At 50.3% G+C, this 16,134-nt stretch overlaps 1 protein-coding gene across 5 annotated transcripts in view; it reads right to left on the reverse strand.

Moving 5' to 3' along the window:
* The window catches only part of EPHA10 (EPH receptor A10), a 43,937-nt gene extending 28,063 nt beyond the window's left edge, over window positions 1-15,874 (reverse strand). For 2 of the 5 annotated variants that reach the window (XR_008377002.1, XR_008377003.1), the window contains exons 1-5: window positions 15,683-15,819; window positions 13,933-13,997; window positions 12,677-13,334; window positions 4,510-4,665; window positions 3,335-3,685 (exon numbers count right to left, since the gene is read on the reverse strand). Coding sequence is in view for 3 of the 5 variants with exons in the window: in XM_053577172.1 (XP_053433147.1) it covers window positions 3,335-3,685; window positions 4,510-4,665; window positions 12,677-13,334; window positions 13,933-13,997; window positions 15,683-15,788 (1,336 nt within the window). In the remaining 2 variants the exon portion in view is untranslated. Of the gene's footprint in view, window positions 1-3,334; window positions 3,686-4,509; window positions 5,797-12,676; window positions 13,335-13,932; window positions 13,998-15,682 lie in introns of those variants that run through there. The other 3 variants (XM_053577172.1, XM_053577173.1, XM_053577175.1) reach the window with 3 other exon arrangements.
* Window positions 15,875-16,134: the final 260 nt, after the last annotated feature.

The following is a 16,134-nucleotide window of genomic DNA, read 5'->3' on the forward strand; positions in this document are numbered from 1 at the left end:
GAAAAATGAGTATCATTCTATGTAATGAATTAATGTAGAAAATCATATTGCACAGTAGCAAACACAGAACAGCCTTCAGTCAGTAAAAGCTTAGTATTTGTACTAATAAAATAGAAACAGAAGAGTATTTCCTCAATATCATCTTTTCGTTGTTGTTTTAGCAGGCCCAGGCTGGGTTCGAACCCACCAGCCCTGGTGGATGTGGCTGGCGCCCTACCCACTGAGGTATGGGCACTGCCCTCAATATGATTTTTAAAACCATCTACAACAAAACAGTTAGGACTGTTAATAGGAAATCCCAGATAAAAATCATTCTTACATATACAGTCATATGTCACTTAACAAAAGAGGATATGTTTTCCCAGAAATGCATCATTAGGTAATTCTTGTGTGAACATCACAAGAGAGTACTCACACAAACCTAGACGGTATAGCCTACGACACACCTGGGCTGTATGATATAGCCTATTGCTCTTAGGCCACAAAGGTGTACAGCGTGGTACTGTGCTGAAGACTGTAGGTAACTGTTACACAAATCACTAGGCAATAGGAATTTCTCAGCCCATTATAACCTTCAGGGACTACCATCATAAATGTCATCCACTATTGACCAAAACACTGTTTTGTGGTACATAACCCGTAGTATCTGACTTTATTATACAAAAAAGGATTTTATAGTAGTTAGTTATAAATATGGGTATAAATATGGGTATGAGCTGGGCCTAGTGGTTCCTACCTGTAATCACAGGCACTTGGGGGGTTAAGGTGAGAGAATCCCTTGAGACCAGGTATTTGAGGCTGCAGTGAGCTATGATGACCATACCCCTGTACTCCAATCTGGGTGACAAACCAAGATCCTATCTCTTAAAAAATATATATAAAGAATAAGACAGGGCGGCGCCTGTGGCTCAAGGAGTAGGGCGCCGGTCCCATATGCCAGAGGTGGCGGGTTCAAACCTAGCCCTGGCCAAAAACCAAAAACAAAAGAATAAGACAGAAAAAGTGCTGGGCATGGTGGCTCACGCCTGTAATCCTAGCACTCTAAGATGCTGAGGCTTGAACTTGGGAGTTTGAGACCAGACTGAGCAAGAGCGAGACCCATCTCTACTAAACATAGAAAAACTAGCTGGATTTGCTGGTGGGCCCCTGTAGTCCCAGCTACTAGGGAAGATGAGGCAAGATGATCCCTAGAGCCCAGAAGTTTGAGGTTGCTGTGAGCTATGACACCACGGCACTGTAGCCATGGGCAACAGAGTGAGACCCTGTCTAAGAAAAAAAAGGAAGAAGAAGGCTCGGCACCCATAGCTCAGTGGTTAGGGTGCCAGCCACATACACCGAGGCTGCCCAGGCCAGCTAAACAACAATGACGACTGCAACAAGAAAATAGCCGGGCATTGTGGCAGGCACCTGTAGTCCCAGCTACTCGGGAGGCTGAAGCAAGAGAATGGCCTAAGCCCAGGAGTTGAAGGTTGCTGTGAGCTGTGTAACGCCATGGCACTCTACCGAGGGCCATAAAGTGAAACTATATACTCCAAGATGTTACGTTGTTTATGTCTGCATAATAGGATCATAGTGTTTTTATTTTTCTATGTTGACTTTTTAAAAATGTAAATGCATTAGCAAATGTTAAATTATAATGCAGATGGTAAAAAACAGAACTGGCTGAGGCAGGATCACTTGAGCCCAGGAGTTTGAGGTTGGAGTGAGCTATGTTGACACCACTGTACCCTAGAAAACCAGACAAATCAGAAAATCTCTCTGAAAAGACAAAGGAAATAGGTTATGAGCTAAAAATAGTAAAGGAAGTGACAAGATTTAAGAATCAGAAAAGGGATGTACAACCTTAGCCTTAGAGATATTCTTTTATTTTATTATTTTTTTATTTTTTGAGACAGCCTCAAGCTGTCACCCTGGGTAGAGTGCCCTGGCATCAAAGCTCACAACCTCCTGCCTCCATCTCCCAAGGACCTGGGACCACAGGCACCCGCCACAATGGCCAGCTATTTTTTGGTTGCAGCCATCATTGTTGTTAGCGGGCCCAGGCTGGATTTGAACCTGCCAGCTCAGGTGTATGTGGCTGGCGCCTTAGATGCCTGAGTCACAGGCGCCGAGCCAGCTTTAGAGATATTCTTAAGAGACATACTGAAACTATCAGAAGTTATAGTCAAAGCAGTAGATGAAGAAAACTTTCCTAGGAAAAAAAAATGATGCAGCTCAAAAAGTTTACTCTGTCCCAACCAAACTCCATCAGAAGAAATCCATATTGGTTAAATTTTTGTTTTCATCAGTAGGTTAGGAAATTATTCCAACCTGTATGTGTGTGTATACTTACAAAAGAGTACAAATACTGATAAAAGTTACTTACAAAGGAATAAAAATAACCCTAGCTTCTGACTTCTCTGCAAAGCAACTGCCAGAGGAACAGAGGAGTGGGATCGCACAAGACAGGAAAGTAGAGTGGAAAACCCACCTAGCTCCTCAGAGGTGAGGACTCATAAATTACACCACCCAGTTACCTTTCTAGCAAAGGACGCCTGAAGGACTCCTGAAGGTACACCCCATCTGAGAGGCAATCAAAAAGATGTCAAGAATGAGGAAGGTGCAGTCTAAAAAGGGTTGATGGTCATTTATTCATCTCAGTTCCAGACTCAGCATGTGCCGGCCAGTTGACTGTGCGCTCCCACAGTCTGACTCCATTTCCAGACTCAGCAATGCGCTGGTCAGTGGACTGTGCGCTCCCACAGTCTGACCCTACCTTGCCACAGCCCCCAGAAAACAGGGTGGTGCTACAGCGAAACCCAAACTGAGGCCGAGAGACCGCGGCGGGCTACACACGACAGGACCCCTTTTTCTGAGACAAAAGGGAAGAAAGTACGATTCTGCCTCCTATTGAAACTTTCGAAAAGGGAAAGCCAAAGATGACTTTCCATCTTTCTTTCTCTGATCAGAAGGGTGACACAGCGGAGTTGGTTGTGGGACAGTGGCTTTCGACGAGGTGGACAGGAGAAAGGGGGAGCGCGCACTGGCTTCCCGCAGACTCACCGAAATGTTTACGTCCCCTCTGGCCCAGCAGCAAGGAATCCCTACAACCTCAATCCCTCCCGGGGCACTTGGAGAAGGTGGCGGACCCTGGCGAGGGGTCACTGGGGTCAGGGTTTTTTTTCGGTCTCTTCATCTCTTGGAGAGATGCTGAGAGACTGCACAGACGGTCGCTTATTTGGTGGAGCTGTAGCAGGGTGAGCGGCTGTGGGGGCGGCCTCGGGAGGATGAGTGGCGCAGAGGAGCGAGACTCTCTCAGGGTGGGGGAGGAGGTGCCAGCGCGGGGCGGCCTTACCCCCGGGCCCAATGGAGACGGTGACCTGCGCGTAGGTGGCTCCCGCGGCGGCAGCCGGCCCCGAGACGCCATTGAGCGCGGCCACGCGCACCGTGTAGCGCGCGCCGGGGCGCAGGTGGAGCAGAGTGGCCGCACGCTCCCGCAGCCCGGCCTGGCGCGGCACGAAGGCCACGCGAGGCCCGCACGGCTCGCACGCGCCCGCCGGGCCCTCGCGGCCGCAGCGCAGGCACAGCAGCGAGTACGTGACGTCGGAGCGGCCGCCCGAGTCGGCAGGCGGCAGCCAGCGCAGCCGCAGCGCCAGCGGTGAGCGGCTCAGGCTGTACTGCAGGTCCCGCGGCGCCGACGGCGGCCCTGGGGCAGCACAGGGCCCGAGAGGGGTCAGGGGGCGGGACGCGGCCGGGGGCGGGGCGCAGTCAGGGGCCGGACGAGGTCGGGCTGGGGTCAGCGGGGGGTGGCGCAGTCCAGCGCGGGAGCGGGACAGGGGCGCGGTTGGGGCGGGATCGGAGGGCAGGGCGCAGTCGTGGGAGCAGGGCTGGTCCTGGACCCAGTGTCAGGTAAGGGACCTGGGTGGATGAGCAGGGAGAGGGTCTCATCCAGCCCCAGTGTAGAGGAAGGGATGGAGGTGTGAGGGTGAGCTAAGGAGGAGGGAGCTGAGTGGATGAGCGAGGATGGGGGCCACGGGGCAGTGGGGCGAGAGGGACGGGGATGAGAGGTCAGTGAGGCGACTAGGATGGATAAATGGAGATGGGGTCCGTCTCCAGCGAGTTGAGAGGGACAGGGACGTGGGGGCCCTTGGGGGCGGGATGGGGGAGGAGTGGAGTCAGTAGGTGATGAGGTGGGAGGAGGGTAGTGAGGCGAGGACCATGCGCTGGAGAGACTCCCCTCTCCCGGCTGGAGGGAAATGTGACGTGAGGCAGGGGAGGGGCGCCCACTAGGTGACCCGCGGAGAATCCTAACCTCAGCCTCTATCGGCCCTCTCGATAGAGAGAGAGTTGCCCAATTCTTCTAATCCAAGGCCCCAGCCCCCATCCTCACCCCACAGTCCCCTCCCTCCCCACGCCCGCGTCCCTGATCCCCAATGTGGAGCCCCGGCCCTCGTCACGCCTGGATCACCCCCCAGATCACACCTTTATTGACACCCCACCCACCACAATGCAGCCAGGAGGGAGACTCACGGGTGCAGGAAGCTGAGGGCGGGTCGGTGGGCGAGCGCGCATAGTTGTCTTGGCACACGCAGAACGTGGAGGCGTTTTCCAGGGCCCGACTGTGCTCTGGGCAGGGTGAGCAGAGGGGCCGCCGCGGGGACACCTTGTAAAACCCTGGGGGACAGGCTGCGGGGAGGGGCTGGTGAGAAGAAGAGGCCTCCCCCACAGCCTCTGTCCCCTTTCCTGCCTGCCCAGGTTAGAGTGGGTTTATCGCCTGGAATTGCAAGGACTCGACCGCTCAGTGGGCACTGCCTTCCCAGGGGACAGCTCCTGAACAACCCATTACCTAATCCTTGTAAACCCTCAATGTGTTCAGGAAGCACTGAAATATCATACTTCTATTCATATACTCATCACAACCGCCTTTGAGGTATATACTTTGTGTTTTAAAAATAAAGCTCAGGGCCAAGTGCCCTGGCTCATGCCTATAGTCCTAGCACTCTGGAAGGCTGAGGCCGATGGATTGCTTGGGGTCAAGAGTTCGAGACCAGCCTGAGTAAGACTGAGACCCAGTCTCTACTACAAATAGGAAATAGTAGCTGGGTGTTGTGGCAGGCATCTGTAGTCGCAGCTACTCTGGAGGCTGAGGCAAGAGGATCGCTGGAGCCCAAGAGTTTGAGGTTGCTGTGAGCTATGATGCCATGGCATTTGACCAAGGATGACAAAGTAAGACTCACCCTCAAATATATATATATATATATATGATAAGGCTCAGAGAGGTAAAGTTCCCCAATAAGTTGCCCAATGTCCCACAGCTAGTGAGGTTCCAGCCCAAGTCACCTAGTTTCAGAGCCCACATCATACTGCCTTAATGGCTGTGGGAAGAAAATGAGCCAAACTTCACAGTCCTGCTGTGAGGAACAGCTAGAAAAGAGATGGCCCTGAGGGCTGTTCCACAGTCACCCAAGGACAAACACACACACACATTGTTGTCAAAGTTCATTCTCCTTCCCATATTATCATACGGGGTTAGTGTGTCATAAACCCCCAAGTGAAGGTAAAGCCAGTAGCCAGGTGGACAGGAGTGGAGAGAGACAGAAAAAGGTCCCTGGAACATGAGTCAGACCTGGTTTTAGTCCTGATACCTACTCGGTTACTTTGCTTCTCACTTCCCTTGCCTCACCCAGAACACAGGTTGTTAAGGGCCCAAGTTTTTCCATCTGAACAACCTGGGTTGGTAGTGGAGTTGCTCCATTTATTTGCTGTGTTGACCTAGGCATGTCGTGAGCCTCTCCAAGTCTTGTGTAGAATACCTACCTGAAAAAGTTGTTGCAGGATTAACTGAGATGAAACATGTAAACCACATAGCCTAGAATTGGCCACATTTATACAATAATGTTAGTAATTGCTGTTCCTCACCCACAGGCCTGAAGTGGAAACTGCTAAACACCCACTTTAAAAAAATTCTCACCAGCTGGGCCAAGAAGGGAGGCAGTGGCTCCTGGCCCTTCCTCTCAGCCCTCCTAGTTTAGCTGGTGATGGAAGGCTGGCTGCTCTCCAGCTCCAAGAAGACACAATTCAACAGAGAGGATGCAAGCTAAACCTTGGGAAGACCTTCCAGCCCGTCTGGGAGAAAGGAAATGGGGCTGGAATTTCCATCATTGAGAAGGCTTAGGCTTGGGAGAGTCCATCTTGCCCAGAGTTCTGGGCAATACAACTTTGGACCTCAGCAGCCCAGGAGCCTTCAGAAGTCCCTGCCTTCAAAACAAAGAATAAGGCCAACTGTCTTCATCGTCTGGTGCAGAGACCCAGACTGGCAACTAGAGGCTTGGGTGCCAGTGTTGGCTGGGACACTCCTGTGCCTCTCTGGCCTAAAGATACCATCAGTCAAATGGGAGTAACAGCCATGGCCTGCCCACCTCTGCTGTGAAATATGAGAGGGAGTGAGGGCCCAAAGAGGCCGTTGTTTGCAGAGTGTCAGAGCAATAGGAAGAGAATACTGGAGGTCCCCTCCCCCACGTATATGAGAGTAGCTGCTGTCCTGGAGATGTGCAGGCCCATCAGAGACAACAGTAGCTATCTAGAGTGTAAGAAGAGATTTGTGTGCAAGAGCAGACTCAGGGATTCCTGACTGCCAATCCCTCTCTCTCTTCCTCAAGGTCAGAGTTAAAATATCAGAGGTCATCTAGTTCAATTCCCACTGGCCTGGTCCTCCAGAATTTTCCCAGCAGTAACCAATCATTTCTCCTATACTTCATAAAGGGGCACTCACCCCCTTATAGGCTATCTTTCTGAATAATGCTGGCAGTTAGAAACTGCTTTTATGAGTAAATTAACCTCTGTCTATAACGCCCCTGTGCCACCGCCCCCCAATCACAGGGCCTTATTGTGCCCTATGGAGCCTCAGCTCCAGGGCTATCTTACAGAGATTTAAAGATATAACTATATGCTCTGATTTTTTTTTCTCCAAAAAACCCCCAAATTCTTTGACTAATTTCTTTAGTGGCTGAAAGTAGGAGAATGAGAGTCCAAGCCACTAAAGAGAAAAACAAAAAGGGGCAAAGAACATTCTAGCTCTATTCCTTCATCCTCCTCCATCTATCTTCACTTTTTGTCTGTTGTTTTTTGTTTGTTTTTTTCAGCGATGGAGTCTCATTCTGTTGGCCAGGCTGGAGTGCAATGGCATGACCATAGCTCACTGCAGCCTCAAACGTGCACCATTACATCTGGCTAATTAAAAAAAATTTTTTTAGGCCAGGCAAGGTGGCTCATGCCCGTAATCCTAGCACTTTGAGAGGCTGAGGTGGCTGATTGCCTGGGCTCAGGAGTTTGAGACTAGCCTGAGTAAGAGTGAGACCCCGTCTCTACTAAAAATAGAAAAACTTAAAAAAAAAAAAAAGTTAACTAATGACTGCATACTGAACCTCAGAGTCAAAGCATTCTATGATAGACATACTTTTATCTGACAATGTGAATGTTACTTTTTTTGCACCATTATTATTATTGCTCAATATTTCATTGCAGCAATCATCTTATTTCTTTTCTGATTGTATTTATCTTTGTTTTTTATGAGGTTCTTGTTTCTAGTCCTTATCTTAAGCATTGTTATTGTTATTAAATTGTAAGCCTCTTTAATTTTGTGAAAGCAAAAAGTGGAAACCAAACACATGTACATGTATAGAGAAAATTAAAAAAAAAGAAAGAAAAACTAGCCGAGTATATTGGCACATGCCTATAGTCCCAGCTACTCAGAAAGCTGAGGCAAGAGGATCATTAGAGTTTTTGTTTTTGTTTTTGAGACACTCTTGGGCTCAAGCGATTCTCTTACCTCAGCCTCCCAAGTAGCTGGGACTACAGGTGCCCACCACAACACCTAGATATTTTTAGAGACTGGGTCTCACTCTTGCTCCAGCTGGTCTTGAACCTATGAGCTCAGGCAGTCTACCTGCTTTGACCTCCCAGAGTACTAGGATAACAGGCGTGAGCCACCATGCCTGGCCTAAACCCAAGAGTTTGAGGTTGCTGTGAGCTATGAGCTAAACCCAAGAGTTTGAGGTTGCTGTGAGCTGATGCCACAGCACTCTACCCAGGGCAACAGAGTGAGACTTCAAATAAATAAATAAATAAATAATTTTTTTTAGGTTCAGTGCCTGTAGCTCAGCAGTTAGGGTGCCAGCCACATACACTGGATCTGGCAGGTTCAAGACCAGCCCGGGCCTGGAAACAACAATGACAACTACAACAAAAAAATAGCCGAGCATTGTGGCGGGTGCCTGTAGTCACAGCTGCTTGGGAGACTGAGGCAAGAGAATCACTTAAGCCCAAGAGTTTGAGGTTGCTGTGAGCTGTGATGCCATAGCACTCTACCAAGGGTGAAATAGTGAGACTCTGTCTCAAAAAATAAACAAAAAAAATTTTTTTTAGAGATGGGGTCTTGAACTTCTAACCTCAAGCAATCCTCCTTCCTCAGTCTCCCAAAGGGCTGGGATTACAGGCATGGCCACTGTGCCCTTGGTCTACCTTTAAAGAGGGATTTATACTTAGCAGCAGAAGGTACCTGGAAGACCTTAACTTCCTAAATAGAAACCTGACAATTTCACTCTCCTTCCTAAAACCCTGCAATAATGCCCCACTGCCAGTCACTCTACCGGGATTCTTCCCTTCATACCTCTAGGTCTTGTCCTAAGTCTTCCCTCCCCTTTCTCGTGGCAAACATCTATGCATTTCCAAACCACAGTTCAAATAACACCTCCCTTTGGAAGCTTTCCTGGCCTCCTCTCCAGCTCTCCAATCCCCAAGGCAGAACTGAGGCCTTTACAAGTGTCCTTTGTCTGGTCTGACGCTGAGGGTGGAGGCTTAGCACAATTCAGAAATAGAACTAGGTTCCCAAGTCAGCCTCTCTCTCTCTTCCTCTTCCTTGACTTCCCAGAGAAACCTCCTCTTTCAGCCTCTGATCCAAATATGGAAGGTGACCAAAAAAATATATATATGTTTTTAAGAAAGGATAAAACTATATTAAAATTGTAACACTTGACTCATGTTTGACTTTTGCAATTACAAGAGGTATTCAGCGTGACTTGTATTCATCTTTTGTTATCAGTATATATTGAGTGGTGTGGTCATAGCTCACTGCAGACTCCAGTGAGCTCAAGCAAGCCTCTAGCTTCAGCCTCCCAAGTAGCCGGGACCTGTTTTTTTATTAGCGACATACATCAGCAGTTCTAACCCACAGTAATAAAATACTTCTCCCCTCCAAAGCAGACAGCTCCCACTATCTCTCACTCGGTACCCCACTGGCTATTCAACCCTTCACCATACAAACAAGTCTCTCCCATTAATAATAAAAATCTTCTCTCAACCCAGTGTCCTCCTCAAGATACCTCTTCTTCTCCTCATTCAAATATAGGCTTCTAGATTCCCTTCTCAACTTCCTGTATCCCTCAACCTCCTGCATCTCCATCACTCAGATGAAACTTCTCTCACCACGGCGGCCAAGTGGACATTTCCCAATCCTTGACTTGCCTGACTGCTTACCAACACCGTAAGCCCCTCCTTCCTGGACACCTGCATCTCTCTTAGCTGTCAGGATATCACATGCATCCTTGTCCTCCTCCAACCTCTGACCACTCCCATTCTTTTTATGGGCTCTGTTTTTTCTACTTCTTAAATATCACTGTCCTGTGAGTCAACATTGTTGGCCCTCTTGCTTCTTGCCCTACACATTCTCCCTGGTCTGTCCTAACCACACCACAGCTTCAAGTAGTAACTCTGTGTTTCTGAGCTCCAGACCCACTTTCTAGCTACCTCCACTTGAATGTATCATAGACACCATAAATTTGATGTGATGTGTCCCTTCACATCCCTCCACGTGTACTCCAGTAAATGATCTCTCTGTCCATTCACGTCCCAATAGCATATGAGTCAAAGGGGACTCCTTTCTCCTTTTGTGTCACATGGCCATCGAGTGCTGTGGATGCTATCTCATGATCCCTTACACCCTTATCTCTCAGTGATCTCTGCTACTGCCTTAGTCCCGACCTTGTACTCTTTCTCTTGAACTATTGCAGCATCGTCCTTATCTTCTGGCCTCTAATCCTTCCCTCCCCAATCCTTTCCTTGCAATTGCAGCTCGAATCATCTTTTGAAAATACAAACCTGAACACATCAGATCCCTGCACCAAATCCTTCCCATTGAGCTAAGGCGTAAAGTCTAAGCTCTTTATCTCAATGTTGAAGACTTTTCATGGTTTGCCCCTGCCCCACTCCAGCCCCCTCACTCCCCACACTCCCACATGCCCTCTGCTCTAACCATGCTGACCAAACTTACCTAACCCTAACCATGCTATGTTCCTTCCTGCCTCCAGGCTTCTGCACACACTATCCCTAAGCTCAGAGTGCTCTAGGCTGCTTCTCTGGGAAGCCCTCTCCATCCTTAGAATTGTGTTCTCTCAGGCGGTGCCTGTGGCTCACTGAGTAGGGCGCCGGCCCCATATACCAAGGGTGGTGGGTTCAAACCCAGCCCCGGCCAAACTGCAACATAAAATAGCCTGGCGTTGTGGCGGGCGGCTGTAGTCCCAGCTACTTGGGAGGCTGAGGCAAGAGAATCGCCTAAGCCCAGAAGCTGGAGGTTGCTGTGAGCTGTGTGATGCCATAGCACTCTACTGAGGGTGATAAAGTAAGACTCTGTCTCTAAAAAAAAAAAATTGTGTTCTCCCTTACATGCTTCCTTAGCTTTCTGTTAATATGCATCACACCCTTTTGTAGTCACTAATTTATTCAATGCTTTTCCACTGAACACCTACCCTATACCATATCATTTTATGGACACTGGGGCTTCTGGGACATATAAGACTCAGTGCCTCAGCTCAAGAAGTTCCTAATCAAGGGCACAGCAATGCAAACCTGTAGTCACAGCTTCTTGGGAGGCTGAGGCAGGAAAATTGCTTGAGCCCAGGAATTTGAAGCTGTAGTGCACTACGATTGTGCCTATAAATAGCCACTGCACTGCAGTCTGGGCAACATAGCAAGACCCATGTCTAAAAAAAGAGAAGTTCCTAGTCTGATGGTAGAAACACACATAAGTAGATCATAGCATACCATGGGGTAAGTACAGAAATGGAGTTTTCAGTGAGTAGAGCACAGAGGTGGATCCTAGATATATCTGGAGAGCTCAGGAAGGTTCATGCCTCCCAGTCGTTTACTAACTGACAATTTCCCCCGGGGAAGAGATGGTAGCATTCATCTATATACATATAAGTCCTCTTTAAATGCAGCTGGCATGTCCTCAATTCAGATTGAATGGATGACTGAACAAAGGCGTGAAGCAAGTTTAGTCACTTCCACCTCTGTCTTCCCACCACTCCGTGTATCCCTCTGTTACAGCATATATCAACCACATGATTTTTTAATTTTTGCACCTCTCCCTCTAGATTGTGAGCTTCTCAAGAGCTGGGACTATGTCTGACTCATTTCTGTTGCCCTGGCACTCAGAAAAGGACTTGGTTTGGGAAAAGCATCACTTGATCTGTGTTAAATGCATTCAGTCATAACTCTATCCTTACCTTCAGCCTCCAAAGCCATAGAAAGGGGAGAGAGGTTCATTCCTAATGCCCACACAGACCTAAGAACCCAGAAAAACCTCCAGCACAGACAGTCTCTCCCAGGGGGTACCGTGCTTCTAGTTCAGAGTGTTGGGTAGGATCTTTCTTGGTAGTCATCTAGTGCAAGCTCCCAATTTCTCTCCCTAACTCAAGAATGCCCCTGCTAGCCTCTGACTTGGATACGGTCAATGACTGGGAGCTTACTCCCTGGAATGCAACCAGTCCCATTAGCTTGAAGCTTGGGCTGCTGGAGAGTTCTTCCTTATGCATAGGGGAGGCAACATGGTGTAGTAGAAAGAACTTGAGAGTTGAACAAACCTGGCTCCCCCTTACCTAACTTTGCAAGTGAGTTATTAATCTTTGAGGTTCTGTTTCTTCATCTATGAAGTAGGGATAATGATAACTTACTTTATTGCCATGAAAATAAATGAGAAGGCCTATGGGAGGTGACCATCATAGTGCCTGAAATACAGGTTCCTTTTTTTTTTTTTTTTTTTTTTTGAGACAGTCTCACTCTGTGGTCCTGTGTAGAGTACCAGGGCATCATACTTCACAGCAACTTCAAACTCGTGGTCTCAGGGGATCCTCTTGCCTCAGCCTCCAGAGTAGCTAGGACTACTGGTGCCCACCACAACACCCAGCTAATTTTTCTCCTTTTAGTAGAGACGGGAGTGTCACTCTTTTTGAGTCAGAGTCTCACAGAGTCATCCTGAGTAGAGTACCACAGCATTATAGCTCACAGCAACCTCAAACTTCTGGGTTCTAGTGATCCTCTTGCCACACCTAGTTTTTCTATTTTTAGTAGAGACAGGTTCCCACTCTTGCTCAGGCTAGTCTCTCTCCTGAACTCAGGGGATCTCAGAGTGCTAGGATTACAGACATGATGTGCCTGGCCTGAAATGCAGGTTCCTAACATTTCCTTATATCTAGTCAAATTCCCTTCATAGTAACTTCACACACTGGATGCTCCAGGAAAGGTCAGGACTCTGCCCCCCAAGCCCACATGTCTCCACTCCCCCTCTTGCCTCTTGGGCATATTCTCCCCATTGCCACCTGCACACTACCCCCCAACACACACACCCCAGTCCTCTGGGTACCTTCACAAGTGTCCCCGCGCTCCTGGAATCCGGCGCTACAGCTGCAGCGACCCACTGGCACCAGCCACTCGCCATCGGCGCCGCAGTGCATGCGTGGGGGGCTGCCAGGTTCCCCTTCTGAGTGCGCCACGCACGTCCCAGCCACTTCCACCAAGGTGGAGAAAGCGCTCTCGGCTGCTGTGGCCGGGAACGCGGCCAGGCCCCGCACCGTGGCGCGGCACTGCTTGTAGTAGACTCGCACAGAGACCAGCGCCACGCACGCTCCCACGTCCTGAAAGGCCAGGTGGAAACCCCGCCGGCTGAGCGGGCCGATCTCCCGCACCTCTGTGTTCAGCTTCATCTTGCGCTCGCCCAGGTCGCCCTGCGTGAAGCTCTCGTCTGCTGCGATGGTGTCAATTTTGCGAGGCCGCCCGCGGCCCAGGTCGGCCTCGGTTTCCAGGTAGTAGACGTTGAAGGTCTCCTTGCAGGTGCCCGCGGCGCCGGGGATGCTGCTGCAGTCACGCAGCGTGAACTGTAGTTCCACGAAGATGCGCTGCCCGTGGCCGCGGCGGATCCAGCCGGTCTGCAGCCAGTTGTCCTGGTTGGGTTCCAGCACATTGCACACTTGATATGTGCGGATGGGACGGTCATGTTCATCCACACCGCTGATCTCCTCCCACTGAGGACGAGAGTAGCGAGGTGAACAGCTTAGAGCCGAGGTACTTCCTGGGGTGGAGCCCAGCGGTGACTCCTGCTGAAAACTCCTTTCCTATCATTTTGCCTTCTCCTGCCTCCTCTCCCACCACCGTACACACCCTGAAATCGTAAGGTGCAGTGGTAGGAGAAACTCTAGAAATGAATCTAATCCTCGTTTTTATAGTTGGGGAAACTGAGGCCCCAGAGAGAGAGTGATTCGACTGGGGATGTACCGGGAGAGGTAGGAATGGTGCCTGGAGCGTCCCGACTCTCCACCTAATGCCCTTTGCACTCCACCAAACTGCTGTTACACCCTGGATCACCTCACCCCCACCTAAGCTCCTGAGTCTCTTTCTGATCCTAGACACAGCCAGTTCTCTCCTCACTTATTCACATTTTTTTTTCTGTGTGATTGAAGACTAAACATTTTCTAATAGACCACTCTGGCTTGAAGCCAGGGCTTCTGGAGACCACACACTCTGAGGAGCACTTTGAGCTGATATAACCATGGGGAGCTAAAGGGACTGAGTCCTAGAGCAGCAGAGGATCCCTGAGACAGGGAGGGACAGATTTACACTTACCCCATTACTTGGTAGTGCAGTCCAGCCCAGCTCAGCCTGGGAGGCTTTGGAATCCAGGAGGATGACTAAGGAGAGGGCAGAACAGAGATTTCAGAAAGACAGTTTAGTAGGAGGGTGGGATCCTTTGGTGAATTCACTGTAAATATGCAAACCGAGGGAATGGAGAATGTGGCAAGTGATACAAAGAAGTTTTCCCCATACCATAAATCCTCGGGAGTGGGTATGGGTAGCTCCACAGTCCCGAGAGAGAGGGAGCCACAACAATTAGGGAAGGAGGGCTCGGTGCCTGTAGCTCAGAGGTTAGGGCACCAGCCACATACACCAGAGCTGAGGGTTCGAACCCACCCCTGGTCCACCAAACAACAATGACAACTGCAACCAAAAATAGCTGGGCCTTGTGGCAGGTGCCTGTAGTCCCAGCTACTTGAGAGGCTGAGGCAAGAGAATCACTTAAGCCCAAGATTTTGAGGTTGCTGCAAACTGTAACGCCACGGCATTCTAACCAGGATGACATAGTGAGACTATGTAAAAACAACAACAACAACAACAACAAAAAAAAACCTCCAAATCTGTTCAGGGGCTTTTCTGAGGTCTGGAGGTTACAAGGCATGGAGGGGACTTGAACCTTTTTGGTTTGACTCCCAAGGCTTCTGGAAAAGCAAAGTGGATATATACCACAAGCAACAGGAGAAACAGAATCTCTCATCTCCTCAGCCAGCCTCTTTTCCAGGAGTCACCTCCACTGCCTTTGAAAGGATGTCAGGGTTCCTTTTATATAGATATCCATGACCTTTCCCACACCAGGAAAGCTTGAAGTCACTTTATTCCCCCAGGAGGCATCAAATCAGCAGTCTGTATACTCTCAGTGTGAATCACAGACACCGGTTTGGACAGGAGCACATCTCCCAGATGCAGGAGGCCAGGCCATCCCCAGATCTTAGAATTACTCATCCGAAGCCTAAGCAAGGGGGTGGACTGTCAAGGTGAGGGCCTCTATGAGGGGTGCCTCAGAGGCTCAGCAACAGCAGGCAGGACCTCCCACAGCGTGCGGATTTCTGCACAGCTGACACACATCGGAATTGCATCTAGGAAGACATCTGTGAACCAGCGCCGCAACCAACCCCGGCCAATGCCTCGGATTTCAGCTCTTCAGGATTCTGCACCTGGATATGACGCCTCTGGATTCAGCTGAGCGTACGGCTCTCCCAGATGCAGAATCAGAGATCAGACTCCAGCTCTAGTATCACGAACAGACTCAACGTCTGTAACGCGGAGCGCGCCGGGTAGACTAGGCTGAGAATTCAGTACTGCGGACAGTTCCGCGGTCAGCACCTCGGGCAGCGCCCGGACCCAGCCTCCTCCACCAGCTGTCCAGCTGCTGTCCACACGCTGGTCCCCAGCCCCCGCTTTTCGGGCTCTAATCCGTTCCCACGTGCTCCGGTCTCACCTCATCTCCCCGCCCCCACCGCTCCCACCTCCCATCACTCAGCTTGTCCGTCTCACGGGCCTCGGCTCTAGCGGTTCCTATTTTCTTTCTTCTCCAGCCCCCAAACTCCTCAACGCCCCTCTTTTCCCTATTACTTAGCCACCTTTTTCTCTGTCTCTCCAGTTCCTTGTGGTCGCTGTCTGCCTCCTTCAAACCCCAGTACAGACTCTAGTTTCTCCAACGACTCCTTCCCCCAGCACCCCAGTCTCCAGCCTCCTGTGTTTTGGCATCTCAGGCCCAGAGCACAGACACCAATCTTCTCACCTTCTTCGGCGGTGCCGGGCCGCCCGGGTCCCAAAAGCAGCGCGAGACAGAGCGGCATCAGGCAGACCAACAGGCGCAGCGGGTGTGGACCGGCGCGGGTCTCCATGGTCCGCAGACGGAGCTGTCAGTGCGGCGGCGGCTCAAGCCGCGCCAGCCCAGCGCCGCTGAGCAGTGCCCCCAGACCCCAGCGCCAGCTGGGGGCGGGGTCTCTGCGGTCATCATCATCCATGGGGGCCAATCACTAGGCATCGCCACGGGAGGGCCACCAATCCCTGCCAGTAGAGGGTGGGGAGGTGGAGTTTCATAGGCCAGGGGCGGAACACCCAACTGGAGGGTAGAAAGGAAGGGGTCCCACCGATCTCCAAACCTTGGGAGGAGGGGCAGCGCTGAGAGCTGGCAGTGCTTCTGGGGAGGAGGTGAGCTGGCGTCTTTGGCCTAGAGCGCTAAACCTT

This window comes from Nycticebus coucang, chromosome 22 (assembly GCF_027406575.1).
Source record: "Nycticebus coucang isolate mNycCou1 chromosome 22, mNycCou1.pri, whole genome shotgun sequence".
Taxonomy (NCBI): Eukaryota; Metazoa; Chordata; class Mammalia; order Primates; family Lorisidae; genus Nycticebus; species Nycticebus coucang.